At 39.2% G+C, this 12,329-nt stretch overlaps 1 protein-coding gene across 20 annotated transcripts in view; it reads left to right on the forward strand.

Annotated features, from left to right (window-relative positions):
• The first annotated feature begins 670 nt into the window (after positions 1-670).
• eya1 (EYA transcriptional coactivator and phosphatase 1) overlaps positions 671-12,329 on the forward strand; it is a 47,162-nt gene continuing 35,503 nt past the window's right edge. For 6 of the 20 annotated variants that reach the window (XM_008396359.2, XM_008396360.2, XM_008396362.2 and 3 more), the window contains exons 1-4: positions 671-1,343; positions 9,151-9,278; positions 9,775-9,840; positions 11,325-11,402. In XM_008396359.2, coding sequence (XP_008394581.1) covers positions 9,155-9,278; positions 9,775-9,840; positions 11,325-11,402 — 268 coding nt within the window. In that variant the 5' untranslated portion in view covers positions 671-1,343; positions 9,151-9,154. Of the gene's footprint in view, positions 1,344-6,999; positions 7,282-8,261; positions 8,754-9,150; positions 9,279-9,774; positions 9,841-11,324; positions 11,403-12,329 lie in introns of those variants that run through there. The other 14 variants (XM_008396364.2, XM_008396366.2, XM_017302010.2 and 11 more) reach the window with 6 other exon arrangements.

Raw genomic sequence — 12,329 nt, forward strand, 5'->3', positions numbered from 1 at the left:
ATAAAGAACTGACGAGGAGGTAACAGAGTTTTAAAAGAAGTCCAGACTGAAACACAGCAGTACTATTCTTCCAGCCGTGGGTGTTTTTTCTCTCTCACCACCTCCTTACCATACTAAATGTATGATTTCCTCTTTCCTCGTAATCATTTGTCAGTATTACATTTGGTTTTTCATCTGCAGGTTCTTTTTAAGGCATGGAAATTAAACAAATTTTTAATGGTTCACTGGTATTTTGACCAGTTTACACACAAATGATATCCTTAGAAATAATGTCATGACATTTTGCAGCTAAATCTGTTCAGGCCTCATCACCAGCTTGAATAAATCACCAGTTTCAGCTCATCGGTAGCAGTGCGGCCCTGCGATGCAGCTTTGCTCAGTTGAAATAATAACCTGGAGCAGACAGAAGGCAATCATTACCTTGCACATAGACGCTGTGCGTATGTGTTGACGGAGGACTTCCACTAGAGTGCTGCGGAGACGGGCAGAGGCGAGACTCTCGGCCGTTGTTAAACCTCTGGCTCCCCATCACCTATAAGCTAATGACCTAGCCCTCTGTTTGCTCTCTGAAGTCCTTCTGTGTCAGAAAGAAATCCATCTTTGACCCTGAGCTCGCAAGAGAAAGCAAAAACCAAAAAAAAAAAAAAAAGATGTGGTTTGCGGTGGGGAGAAAAAATGAGCATACCAAAAACAAGAGAGAAAGAGGAGGGGGGTGAGAAGAAAAGTTTGAGCCCTCAGGCTGTGTGAGCAGAGCCTGCTGTTAAGCATTGTCTTAGTCTGCACTGATACAATCTGGAGAGGACTCTTTTTCTTAAAGCTGGGAGTGAATGACATATGGAGGAGCTTGTGTGCGGCACAACTCCCCTGTGCCTCCTCCAGCCCCAAAGTCTTCCTGTGAGAGCGCCAAGCAACTTTTCAGCTTTTTCAAACAGCAGCAGCAGCCTCTCTCTCCCTCTAACTCATTCACCGCTTTCCTCCCTCCCTCCCTCCCTGCCTCTGCGTTGCCCTCACACTCCCTCTCTCTCCTTTTTCCCCCCTCTTCCTCAGACACTCACCAGTCACTGCCTGAAGCAGTAATCGGACAACTCTCGTTCTCAATAAGACAGTCTCCTGAGATACCGACCCGGGCTCAATGGGTTCCAACACCTAAAATGAGAAGGAAAAAACGTAGTCCTGTAGTTTACATTTACTGCGCTACAGATTCTACCAACACTCTGAGAGCTGTTTAAGACAGCGTGTTGTCCTCTCTGCTGGACTGCCCGACCCTTTTTCCAGAAGATTTCTTTTTTAAAGGGGAAGATAAAAAGAGGGGATAAACGCACAGGGATTCAACTGTAATAGCAGTGAGTATAACTTTAATTTCTTTCTCATGTTTGACGTAACTAACTGTCTTGTCTTAACTTGTCTTGGCTTTTGGTGTGACTGACTCCGCAATTAGTTATTTTATCACAGAAATTACTATTACAGTACGTAATTCCCAAGTGCTGCAAATTTCCAGAAATCTGGTATTATTTGTTCTCTTAATTTTTGGCCAAATATTGTGATATTATCAACATTTAAAGAAACTCTGCAAGATCGCAATTATTAAAAAACAAAATCCAAAACTTAAGAGATTTTTGGCCATTTATAAAATTAATTAATTATAAGTAAATAAAATAAAGGCCTTCTTGAACATTTACAAAAATACAACAGTTACTAAAACTTAAAATGTAAGAGAAAATTACATGCAATATTTAATTTAAAAAGGAATCTGGTAACACCATATAAAAATATTGTTACTTAGGTATTAATTTTCACCTGCATGTTAAATATTTATTAAATACTGTACGTCACTTTTTCAGGTAATTTTACATGTGACACAAAAGGTTTAGAATGCACAAATTAATACATAAATAATAAAAAAAAAACATATTTAGATGTCTTCTAAAATCTATAACCTGTATTGTTCGTCAATAAAATTAGAAATTAAAATTGCTTAAGTGACATCAAATTTAATATCCTTGTGTAAATATTTGCCAATTTAGTTTTCCTGTCCTTTTCTTAGGTGCAGTTCAGCTTTTTTTTATTCGAGAAAGAAGGCGTATTTTATACTGCAGTAGTTAATTTTCTCCAAGCAGACTCAAGAAAACGAACACAGTCAAAGCAGCTGACACCCAATGCCATCTGCTGAGGCCAGGAATGCCGCGGGGAGACCCGAGAGCCCTCGAACGTCTCACCAGGACGACAGGCCTCGACTCCCGGCTGAGCGGCGTCTCCGCTCGCCATCATTTCATGTGCAGGGAAGATGATGGTGATTCATCCGGCTGTAATCACCAGCCTCGCTAATTGAAGGATGTTCGGATTTAATGTTCTTGCCTTTGAGCCCTTGCTTACCTTGAAAGTAGAAAAAAATAAAGTACAAAATTATAGTTCGGAGTGTAAGTATGTGTGATAGGAACATATCTTTTAGAGGTTGGCCTTTATTCCTGTTGACTTTGTTCGGCATCTAATTCTTTCTCTTTCTTGTGTGTTAATGAAAGAGAGGAAATGAGCGTTAGTGAGGCAGCCTGCCTGTCCTCTGTGCCATGAAGACAAGCGTGACAGCGTGTGTGACTGCCTGCTGCTGCTATTCACACACAAACAATAACCGTATTTACTCAATTAACAGATAATGAGCAGGCTGATTTAAAGGCTGTTTACACTGCCTATTTGCTTTACACTGACAGAGATTAGGGTCTCCCTGGCTTTAGCGCTCCACGCATGTCTGGCTGCAATGTGCGCCGGTGACGGTGGCATTGTTTGCCTAGGGACTGATGTCTTTCGTATTGGATGCGTCTAGTCGGCCGGGTCTTTGGCCTGCAGATTGAAAACGGTGAAAGACACAGAGCACTAATTGATCCATCTTCATTCAGAAAGTAGAGAGGAAAAATGGGGAGTTGAAAACAGGGCACAAGAGAAGGAAGAAGGTAATAGGGACCCTCCATTAAGTAGCCTGTAGTAGATGATTAGTGGGCTGGGGGTGTTTACTAAATACCGTGGGATGTTGTTTTCTTAACACGCCACTGTTTGGATGTGAAATATGTGGTTGAAAGAGCAGGAAATGAGCTTTTAGATGACTGCCTTACAGATCTCTAATCACTAAAATCTTTCCTGTATTTACTTCTAAATATCTTGATGTGAGGATCATTGTGAATTCTCCTATTGTCCAGGCACTACATATTGTATTATTTTAAACACAAACTGTTTGTGCTAGGTATTTTATCCTAATATTTCCTTCAAAATAATAATTAAAAAAAGAAAAACATATTTTATGACTGAAAGGATTAAAAGTACAAGTCAAAAGCGCCACACATACAAAATCATTAACATTTGTCGCTTGACCTGCTTTCTGCTCTGGCTTGTAAAAAATATCTCCTGGCCCCTCAGTGGCCACAGTGGTTGGCAGGTTGTGATAAAATGTCCACCTTAAATCTTATTTGATAGCCTCTCAAAGGCAGAACCACCTTCTGGAAATAATTTGGAGGGTTGAAAACGGTGGTATTAACAGATTTAACGTGGCTGCGGAAGACCTGCTGAGGCACAATAGCAGATTAAATCCAAATTACAGCGACAAATTGCGCATCAGCACGCATCTGCTGACAACTCTGTTTTTATCCACAGACAAGAAAATAAAGTCACACTGTTGAATAAAATTTTTAAATAAAATTTAAACAAGTAAACTTTTTTTGGTGGATATATATGTAATGGCCAATTTTCAAATCAACACACTGTAAATTCAGAAATATAACTTTTTAAAATATTAAATACAAATCCAAATATTTTAATATTGAGTTTCTGGCACCTAGTATTTTTACGCAAAAACAATCACAAGTGAATCACAGCTTTTTTGTAAACTGTACCCTAACATCTGTGTCCAATTGTTGTCTACATCTACATTCTTTTGCGAGTAGATTTATTTTTCCTGGGCTACCATGTGGATTCAGCTGACCAGTTTAAGTGGGGATTAGATGTTTTAAACTCAGATTTTGATTTAAAAAATTGTTCTGAAAATGTTATAACAAACCACACTTCAAATATACACTATAAAATATCTAATAGTATGTATATTGCATTTTAGGTGTATTCTCTTTTTATTTATGTAAAAAAAAAAAGAATTTGTTTAGTCCCCAGATTTCGCATCCAAAACAACACCATCAATGTGAATGAGAAGGGCTTCGCATGCATCGTGACACAGGTCACACAGATCAGACGCCGTGCATGTTGTGATGATCTATGTTAAAAGCTTGGCTCGGGCTATATTTACCTTTGGCAATGCAGGTCTTGAAATAAGTAAAGCGAAACTAAAAGGCTAGCAAACCACCGTGAATGAAGCTTGTTGTGGCACTTCGTCTTCTTAATGACACTTCTACTGCTTCATCTAGCTGCTCTTTGTTCTTGCTGAGGCTTCAAAGACTTGGCAGTTCAGGTTGAAGCACGATGAACATCAAAGATGCTGAATGTGGCCGTTTTTCTTTACACGATAAATATTTTCTGGTTAAGAAAAAAGGTTTCCTTTTTTTTTAATGTATGCTTTCGTTCCTCTCCCCTTCGTTTTTACTTTCCTCATCTTTTCACCTGCTGGAGGTGGTGGAGACACCAGCAAGTCAATGGCTTTATTGGGCTGCACCATTCACCACTTAGAATACCACATTAGTCCACCACAGGAGCCCCCTCCCAACCTTGTGATCGCTCTTAACGTGCTGTGGCAGAATGTGTTTCTCTTTCTTCTTTATAGTTTTTAGCTCTGTGGATTTTACTTTGTGATTTATTTTTTTCTTAAATATTGTTTTATTTTTATGCCCCTCAACAGAGATTGGTGTTGAATGAAAATACCCACTTTTTGGTGTTTTTTTGCATTTTTAAACGTGAGAATGGAATATAATGGTTATGTTCTGTTGCGAGTTATGGGAGAGGAGGCAAATTGTAAAGATAGAACGATATTCATGAAGGCTTTGCTATGGTGTGAAGAGCAAAGCCTGTTTAAAAAAAAAAAAAACTTAAGACCATCGAGCTCAGGTTACCTTGGCTCATGTAAACAGTGGGCCATTAAAAAAAAAATCCTGCTCCAATTTGGGGGAAAAAAAAGAACATTATATCTCTCTTTTTTTATTTTCCTGAACAGATGAATACCTTTGACCTTTTTCTGGACCATCTATTCCCACGGAGGGTCAGATTAAAGTCTAATATAGAGCCATAACCATGCAAGTATATGGCCCCGCTTGATGTTTGCAGAGAGGCAGGCCCAAGCAGGAGTGGACAGCAAAATGTAACTGTCAGCTAAAGGAGAGTAATAGAGGCATTCGCAGCGTCATAGGAAACATATGTGGCTCCATATGCTCTCCATGTTCTTGTTTCCAGTCTGCTTCATTGTCTGAGATGCACCACTGATCTGGGGGCCTCTAAAGTGCCTTGCATTGGTGTGTGTGTGCGTGTGTGTGTGTGTGTGTGTGTGTGTGCATTTACACCACTCTGATCTGGGGCCCCTGAGTGCCCTGCGCAAGATATATGCAAGCAAACAGGCATGAGTTATGTGCCTTTGTTTGCAAAAGGGAAGCCATCGACACAAATAGTTGGGGTTAGCGTAATTGTGGATATCAAGGCAGTAGATTATCGCTTTTTAATAATTTAGGTCAAAATACCACACTTTTTGGAAAGTTCCACACAAATTTAATACAAAATGTAATAAATTATATAGTTTAATGCATTTACTTCTGCCGTCCACATAGCATAATAATAATTATTACACTAATAATTTTAACTACATTTTTATCTGTAAATTTTTTTCATATTTCCAACAGGCATTGGTTGGTTACTGGTATCAAGACAGAGCATTGCTTTAAAATGGTTCTAGTTTCAAAAATATCTTACCTTAAAAATTATATTGTTTCTAATGAAATGCACTTTCCCTTGTAAAGAAAAAAGACAAACTCTCTTTTTGGAATTATTTTTGGTTGCAAAAAACACACAAACCAAATGAGCACCACCTGTTGCTCTTACTAAGAAACTTAAATTTATAGCCACAGTTGGTAAACTACGAATCAGAAGAGCTCAACTTTTGTTCTATCATAATTAAACTGATGAATATTATGAAAACATCACTATTCTTGTTGTAGTCTATTTATTACAATAATTTATGGCAGTGGAAATATTTTTTCTTCCTTTACGTTTTAAATAAAAACAATGGGATCATGCTGTACTGTTTTTTTATGTATATTTTTTTGTAACTTTTAAGCTGCAGTGATTTTACACTATTATCACACTCCTCAAACCTTTCCTGTTAGCATTAGACTGTAGTAGCTCTCTTTCAGTCAGCTGACTGGAAGTGTGTAGCAACAGTTGGGTGAGGGGCAGCGATGCGTTGCTCTTTGCCCGTCACTCCAACAAAGAGTGACGGCTTTTAAACCACAGGAACATTATGACAGAAAATCTTAGCAGTCTTAAGCTTTTTAAAATGTTGGTATGCCTTGATAGTGGGAGTGTGCATGCTCATTCTGTGTGTTGTTTTGTAGGATTCAGAGCTAGGCTGTTTCATAGTTTATGCCTGTGTAATAGCCACAGGCTGGGGCAGGCCTGTAGGAAGGGGCCCCGTTGGTCATTAGGACTTGTCATTATGCCTGGAGGAGGAGTGCTGATAAATTCAGATAGTGTCAATTGCAGATGAAAGATCTGCTGAAGATGCTAGGGGTGTCACGGTCGACTTGCCTCTGCTCAACAAGTCCCATCTTCTTTCAGTCAGCAGGAAAGTAGAAAGACTCTCCCACACTCCGCTTCCCCTCAGCCCCTTGTACCCCCAACCCCTCACCCTGCTGCCTACCTTCGCTTCTTTAGCCCCACTACACAGTTCCCCCCCACCCACCCTTCCTGCTTACCTTGGCTAAGCTGCTTTGCATGTTGATTGGGGGAGGGCTAATCCAGTTTGCAGCTGTCGTAGACCAATGATGAATCACCTTTCCGTCATTTGGCCATGCTCCCCTTACTCAGGGAGGAGGGAGGACCTGGAGGAGGAAACAACAGTGGAGTAGTGCTGCGGCTCAGAGACAGACAATGTGAGCCTCTGTTCCCTCGCCAGCCCTCTCTTCCCATTTTGCTCCAGAATAACAATAATGTTTTTTCTGATAAGCCTTTTTGTGTCATGGATGGCTCCGGACTGTGGCATCAAGCTGCAGTAACAAGGACTGACATTGTTTCCTGCCTGGGGCAGGTGGAGGCAGACTAAAGAAAAGGGAGTGTGGTTTGTGAGGACTCAGAGCTGTCTAGGTCCAGGTAAGAGCAAAGTTGTGTCCGTTCCAGTAGCGCCAAAGAAATGTAGCTCTTTGTGTGGCATCAGGGAATGCTTCAAAAATGGGCATTTCTCTGCTAAATTTGTTTCCTAACTCCAGTAGACTTTTAAGCTTGCAGTATATGACTGTGAATGTTGGCCCACATAGGAGATACAGACTTTGCAGGAAAAGTTTTTTCAAGGAAAAGATTTAGTGTCCCTTTATTTTCGTCAGGCTTGTAGGTTGTGATAATTTTAACATGAGCAAACTAATATACCCTAAGAGAAAAACATATTTGTGTGCCCATAAGTAATTTGTTTTTTCTTGTTGCTTTTCTGTTTTGTTTGTTTCTTTCATTATTTCATGTTTTTACACAGCTTTTTTGAGTTCACTCTGGTAAAATGTTCAAAACAATGAAGCAGAAAATTATTTAAACCCGTGGCAGATTTTCTTTTCTTATGATAGAAAATGAGACAGCCATCTCAAAAAATAATTAAAGAAGTACACATTTTTATAAACAACTTTTATGAGTTGGAGATAAATGATTAGTTATATCGTAATCAAGAAGTTTTGGAAAAATCTGTAGTGGCACTACAGCAATCAAACCGTTCTTATAATTGTTGAACAGCAGGATGTATGTTTCCACTGGTGTTGTGATCATTTCTTTGTGAGGATGAGCTCCTTGCCATGACCTTAATGTGTAGCTCCGTTCATGGATTTTTGATAAGACTATTTTTGGTCAGAATAAACATGTGGCAACCATGTAACTATTATTTTTTATAAAATATAACGTGTGTGTGTGTGTATGTTTATATATACACTCCACACACACACACCCATTTCTGCCTAAAATTTTGCTTAGAAAGTTTAAATAAAATATACATCTTCAAAAATTGATTGTGTGTGCGTGTGCGTGCGTGTGTGTGTGTGTGTGTGTGTGTGTGTGTGCGTGTGTGTGTGCGTGTGTGTGTGTGTGTGTGTGTGTGTGCGCGTGCGTGTGTGTGTGTTGGTGGATGTACATACATATATGTACATATGTGTGCGTGTATACGTGTGTGTGTGTGTGTGCGCGTGCATGTGTGTGTCAAAATGTAGTGTTAATAGTTATAGTTTCATCTAGTTAATATCAGGTTTTTGCCCCCGGTATTATTGTAACAAGGCCTTTATAGAACCTTATTTGTTTATCAGCAGCAAACATACAGAAACTTTGAAAATTAATTGAAGCAAAACAATAAATAAATCCAAAACCGTTGCGATAAGAACAGTAGTTTTATTTTCTTGTCTTTTTTTTTTTCTAATCTCTTGTGCCTCCTATCTACACTGTTGTCTGTGGACGATCAAATTCTCTGAGTGCACAGATGAGAAGATAGAATAATGTTTTCTGTGGCGTGGTCTTTTGTATAAACACAGAAACAATTAAGGAGCTTGCCAGAGCAAACACACGCCTCATGAACTTCTCATCCGCCCATCACTGAGGTATTGGCTCTTACAATCAGGCAGAATGCTGTGCTCCTAACACATTAAGCATTGCCTCAAACCAGCAAAACATCTGTTTGCACTCATCATCACCCCCAAAGCGATATACACTTAAGATCATTTTAGTCGCATGAAACAGATTAATTAGACAGTAAACATTTCGTAAAACAACTTGTAAAATGATGACGAAACCACTGCAAACACACACACAGTTACACATATATTTTTTCATATTTAAAGCTGTCCGTAGTTTACACTAACTTTGTGCTTTAAAAAAATGTACGGCCCTCATATTCAGCATTGCACGTCAGAGTCTTGTGTTTTTGCTGAAACTACAATGATTTGTGTAATTTGATTTGCTGTGTGTGTGCGTGATTGTGTGTGTGTGTCCTTTCAGGTCTATGGAAATGCAGGATCTAGCCAGTCCTCACAGCCGAGTAAGTGGAAGCAGCGAATCTCCTAATGGTCCCAGCCTCGACAACTCACATATCAGCAACAATTCCATGACACCCAATGGCACTGAAGGTGCGTTTGCTGTGTTTTAATCTGAAATTTTAGAATGTTACTATAGAAATTAGCTATTTAAATGTAGAGATATGCGTACTAGAATGGAAGCAGCAAAATCTTTTTGAGACCAGGAAGTGTTCATGTAGCTTAAACTTGATTGTTACTGTGAAGCTTTTAATTCTATTTCCTGCTGGTACATCTGTATGTTGCACAGTAGTTGTTCTCAGTGACTATTAGCTGTTTATTCAAGCATCCATGTAATTATTCAAAGCCCGCAGCATGGAAATGATTGCGTTTTGAATGTGGTCTCCTCTGTACATACTTATTTGCTCAGGTGATTCGCCTGTGCTTTAAATCTGAGCCTTTGTTTAGTGAAGCAGTCACAACCCAACAAATTATTAAAATGATCCCTTGTCGTGTAATCTCCATGTTTTATATTAGCCCGGGGCTCAGAGTTTGTTTCTCGCCTTGCAGACTGTCATGTGTCCCTTTTGCCATTCTGTCTTTCCCATAGGAGATAACATCACAATGCTTACCACTGCAGACTGGTTGTTAGGTTCTAACTTACAGTCTACAGCAGGTTTGTCTACTTTTAGTGACACGATGAAAGGACAATACTTGGTGTTTTTCCCAAACTCAAATAGAAGTACTCGTTTTATCCCCAATTATCCCTCTTGGTAAAGTAATTTGTGCTCATCAAAATCTCCCTCAAATGCAAAGTTCATTAGTTGCCAAAAGTACAAAACTGCCTCAACTATTGTGCCTTTCATTAAGAAACTCTTTGGATTTTCTGGTATTTTGTTTCAAGCATGGTTTGACACCAACTGGCCTTGAGTTCATTGTTACAAAGTGGTCAGATTGTGAACTTCTTGTTGGGATCCTCCATGTTGCCTCTTGAACACAGTGGTTATTGTTTGCTATGTGACCCCCAGTGTGTGCTAGTTCATGCATGCACTATGTGACCATATTTTTTACCGTTGTGTTGTTCAAAGGTGTTACCCCTCATCAACATGTGTGCAAGCACTGCAGAAACATGTATAACATGACAGCAAATGGCTTCTTCAACCATGAGGGATTCTACTAAGCATGACTCCTTTGCCCACATTGTCAATTTGCTGTGCCACAAAAAAAAGGGGGGGAAAAAAATCCCTTAGCCCGCCTGAAGTGAAATGGATTGATTTCAAAGATTCCTGAGCTGTCAGAGAGCTGTGAAATTGTCTTTGCAAATCTATTGCTGGGCTATATAATGGAGTCAAGGTCAAACCGTGTTAGCTACACTCTTAAAACGATTTTATATACTATATATTTTCTGGACGCTTCAATTGAAGTTGCATGTCTTATGCTCATTCTTTTTCTCTGTTGCTTTCAAATGCATCTCTTAGTCAAATATGACAGGTCGACTGTGCTCTTTCAGAACTGCAAAAATACAGTTTTATAGTTATTTCAAAACTTAGTATAAATAACTTGCTCTGATCGATCAGCCAGAGATCGGAATCAGCTCATTTGTACTTGATTTGCTTAAACACTAAAAAAATGAGAATTATACCTTCCATATTTACTAAAAAACAACTTTAAGTACATCAGCCAACGTTACAACCTTTTTTAGTTTGATAAAAAACTAAAAAACAAAAAAGAAACTAAAGAAATAGGCTTGGCTACTTAATGCAAATACTCTTGTAATTTCCTAATTTGCTGTTATACTCTAAACTACCACCTTATTTTTTTATTTGTTACATGTTACCCTCCTCACAAATAAATAATACTCTGAAGAGATTAAAAATCAGAATCGGTGGATGAGACAAAAGAAACATAAGTGGTATTAGTCAGGAGAAGCCTTATCTGTGTGTCTCTAATTATACATATGAGAAATGATGACAAAGTAATATTAAAGGAATTTAAATTTGGCAATCTTGAAATTCAGAAGCAAACTGTTGCTCTTTTTGTCCCTCTCAGATCTTTTCAGTTTGTTTTGTTTTTTTTTTTTAAGTTTTTTTTTAGCACTGAAGATAATGTCCATTTTTCATCCTAACTTGATTTGGTGACAATGTGACTCTTTATTTACAGTTAAAACAGAGCCAATGAGCAGCAGCGAAATCGCCTCTTCAGTCACAGACTCCGCTTTAGACAGCTTCTCAGGATCAGGTGAGGGGAAAACATTGTCTCATGTGAACGTTTTTGAGTATGTGTGAACTAACGCACACAAACACACGCAAACTGATGATGTGATGAGCCCAGAGATGGGCAGCTGATAAGTCAGGCCTTAGTACGTATCCCAGCAGTCAGTCTAATCTAATGTGTGTGCTTGTATTCCTGTGTGTTTAGGCACAAAATACATTTTCCTGACTTTGTCAGCAAATTTATATGCTGCGCTTGCTTACATGTGTGGGTGTAGTTGTTCACTCTGTTGGTTCCCATGTCAGTGAGGGCTGAATTATGACCTGCTGAGCCCAAAGTCTGTCTGTCCAGTGGAGTGACACGGCGTCCCAGTGGCCCTCACTCTCCATGGGCTGTTACCCTATCGGCCCGTCAGAGCCAGTGTTTTCACACCTTCCTTTCAGTAAAGAAACATCATACAGACACACACACACACACAAACACATTGCTACCTAAGGCCGAAGCCGTCTTTCTTCCACGCTCTGTGGTATCACTTTGCCGCAGAATGAGGCATTTTGTGTTAAAATTCATTAATAGAAGTGTGTGGTATTAACTTACTGCAAATTTTTCCTGTATTTTCTCAACCATTTAACTAAGTACTTGATACTTAACGCTAGAACAGCATAAATCACTGCATGACTTTTGTCTCTGACAATATTAATGAAATTTAGTAATCTTATACCCCGTATCCTCCGTGGGGAAACCCAAAGCTCTGTTCAGAGGAGAAAGTGTTGTCCAGTGGCAGGTGCTGCCGATGTGGGAAAAGTGTTCAGTATTAATAACGTGTGAGGGGTTATGGCATACAGTTTCATACAGTAAGCACTCCCCCGCAGAAAAATCCCTCATTTTACATGTCATGACCAATTAGTTAGATATTTCTAAACTTTGCCACCAGGTCACTGCACCGACAAAAAC

This window comes from Poecilia reticulata, chromosome 20 (genome assembly GCF_904066995.2).
Source record: "Poecilia reticulata chromosome 20, P_reticulata-male-v2, whole genome shotgun sequence".
In the NCBI taxonomy this organism is placed as follows: domain Eukaryota; kingdom Metazoa; phylum Chordata; class Actinopteri; order Cyprinodontiformes; family Poeciliidae; genus Poecilia; species Poecilia reticulata.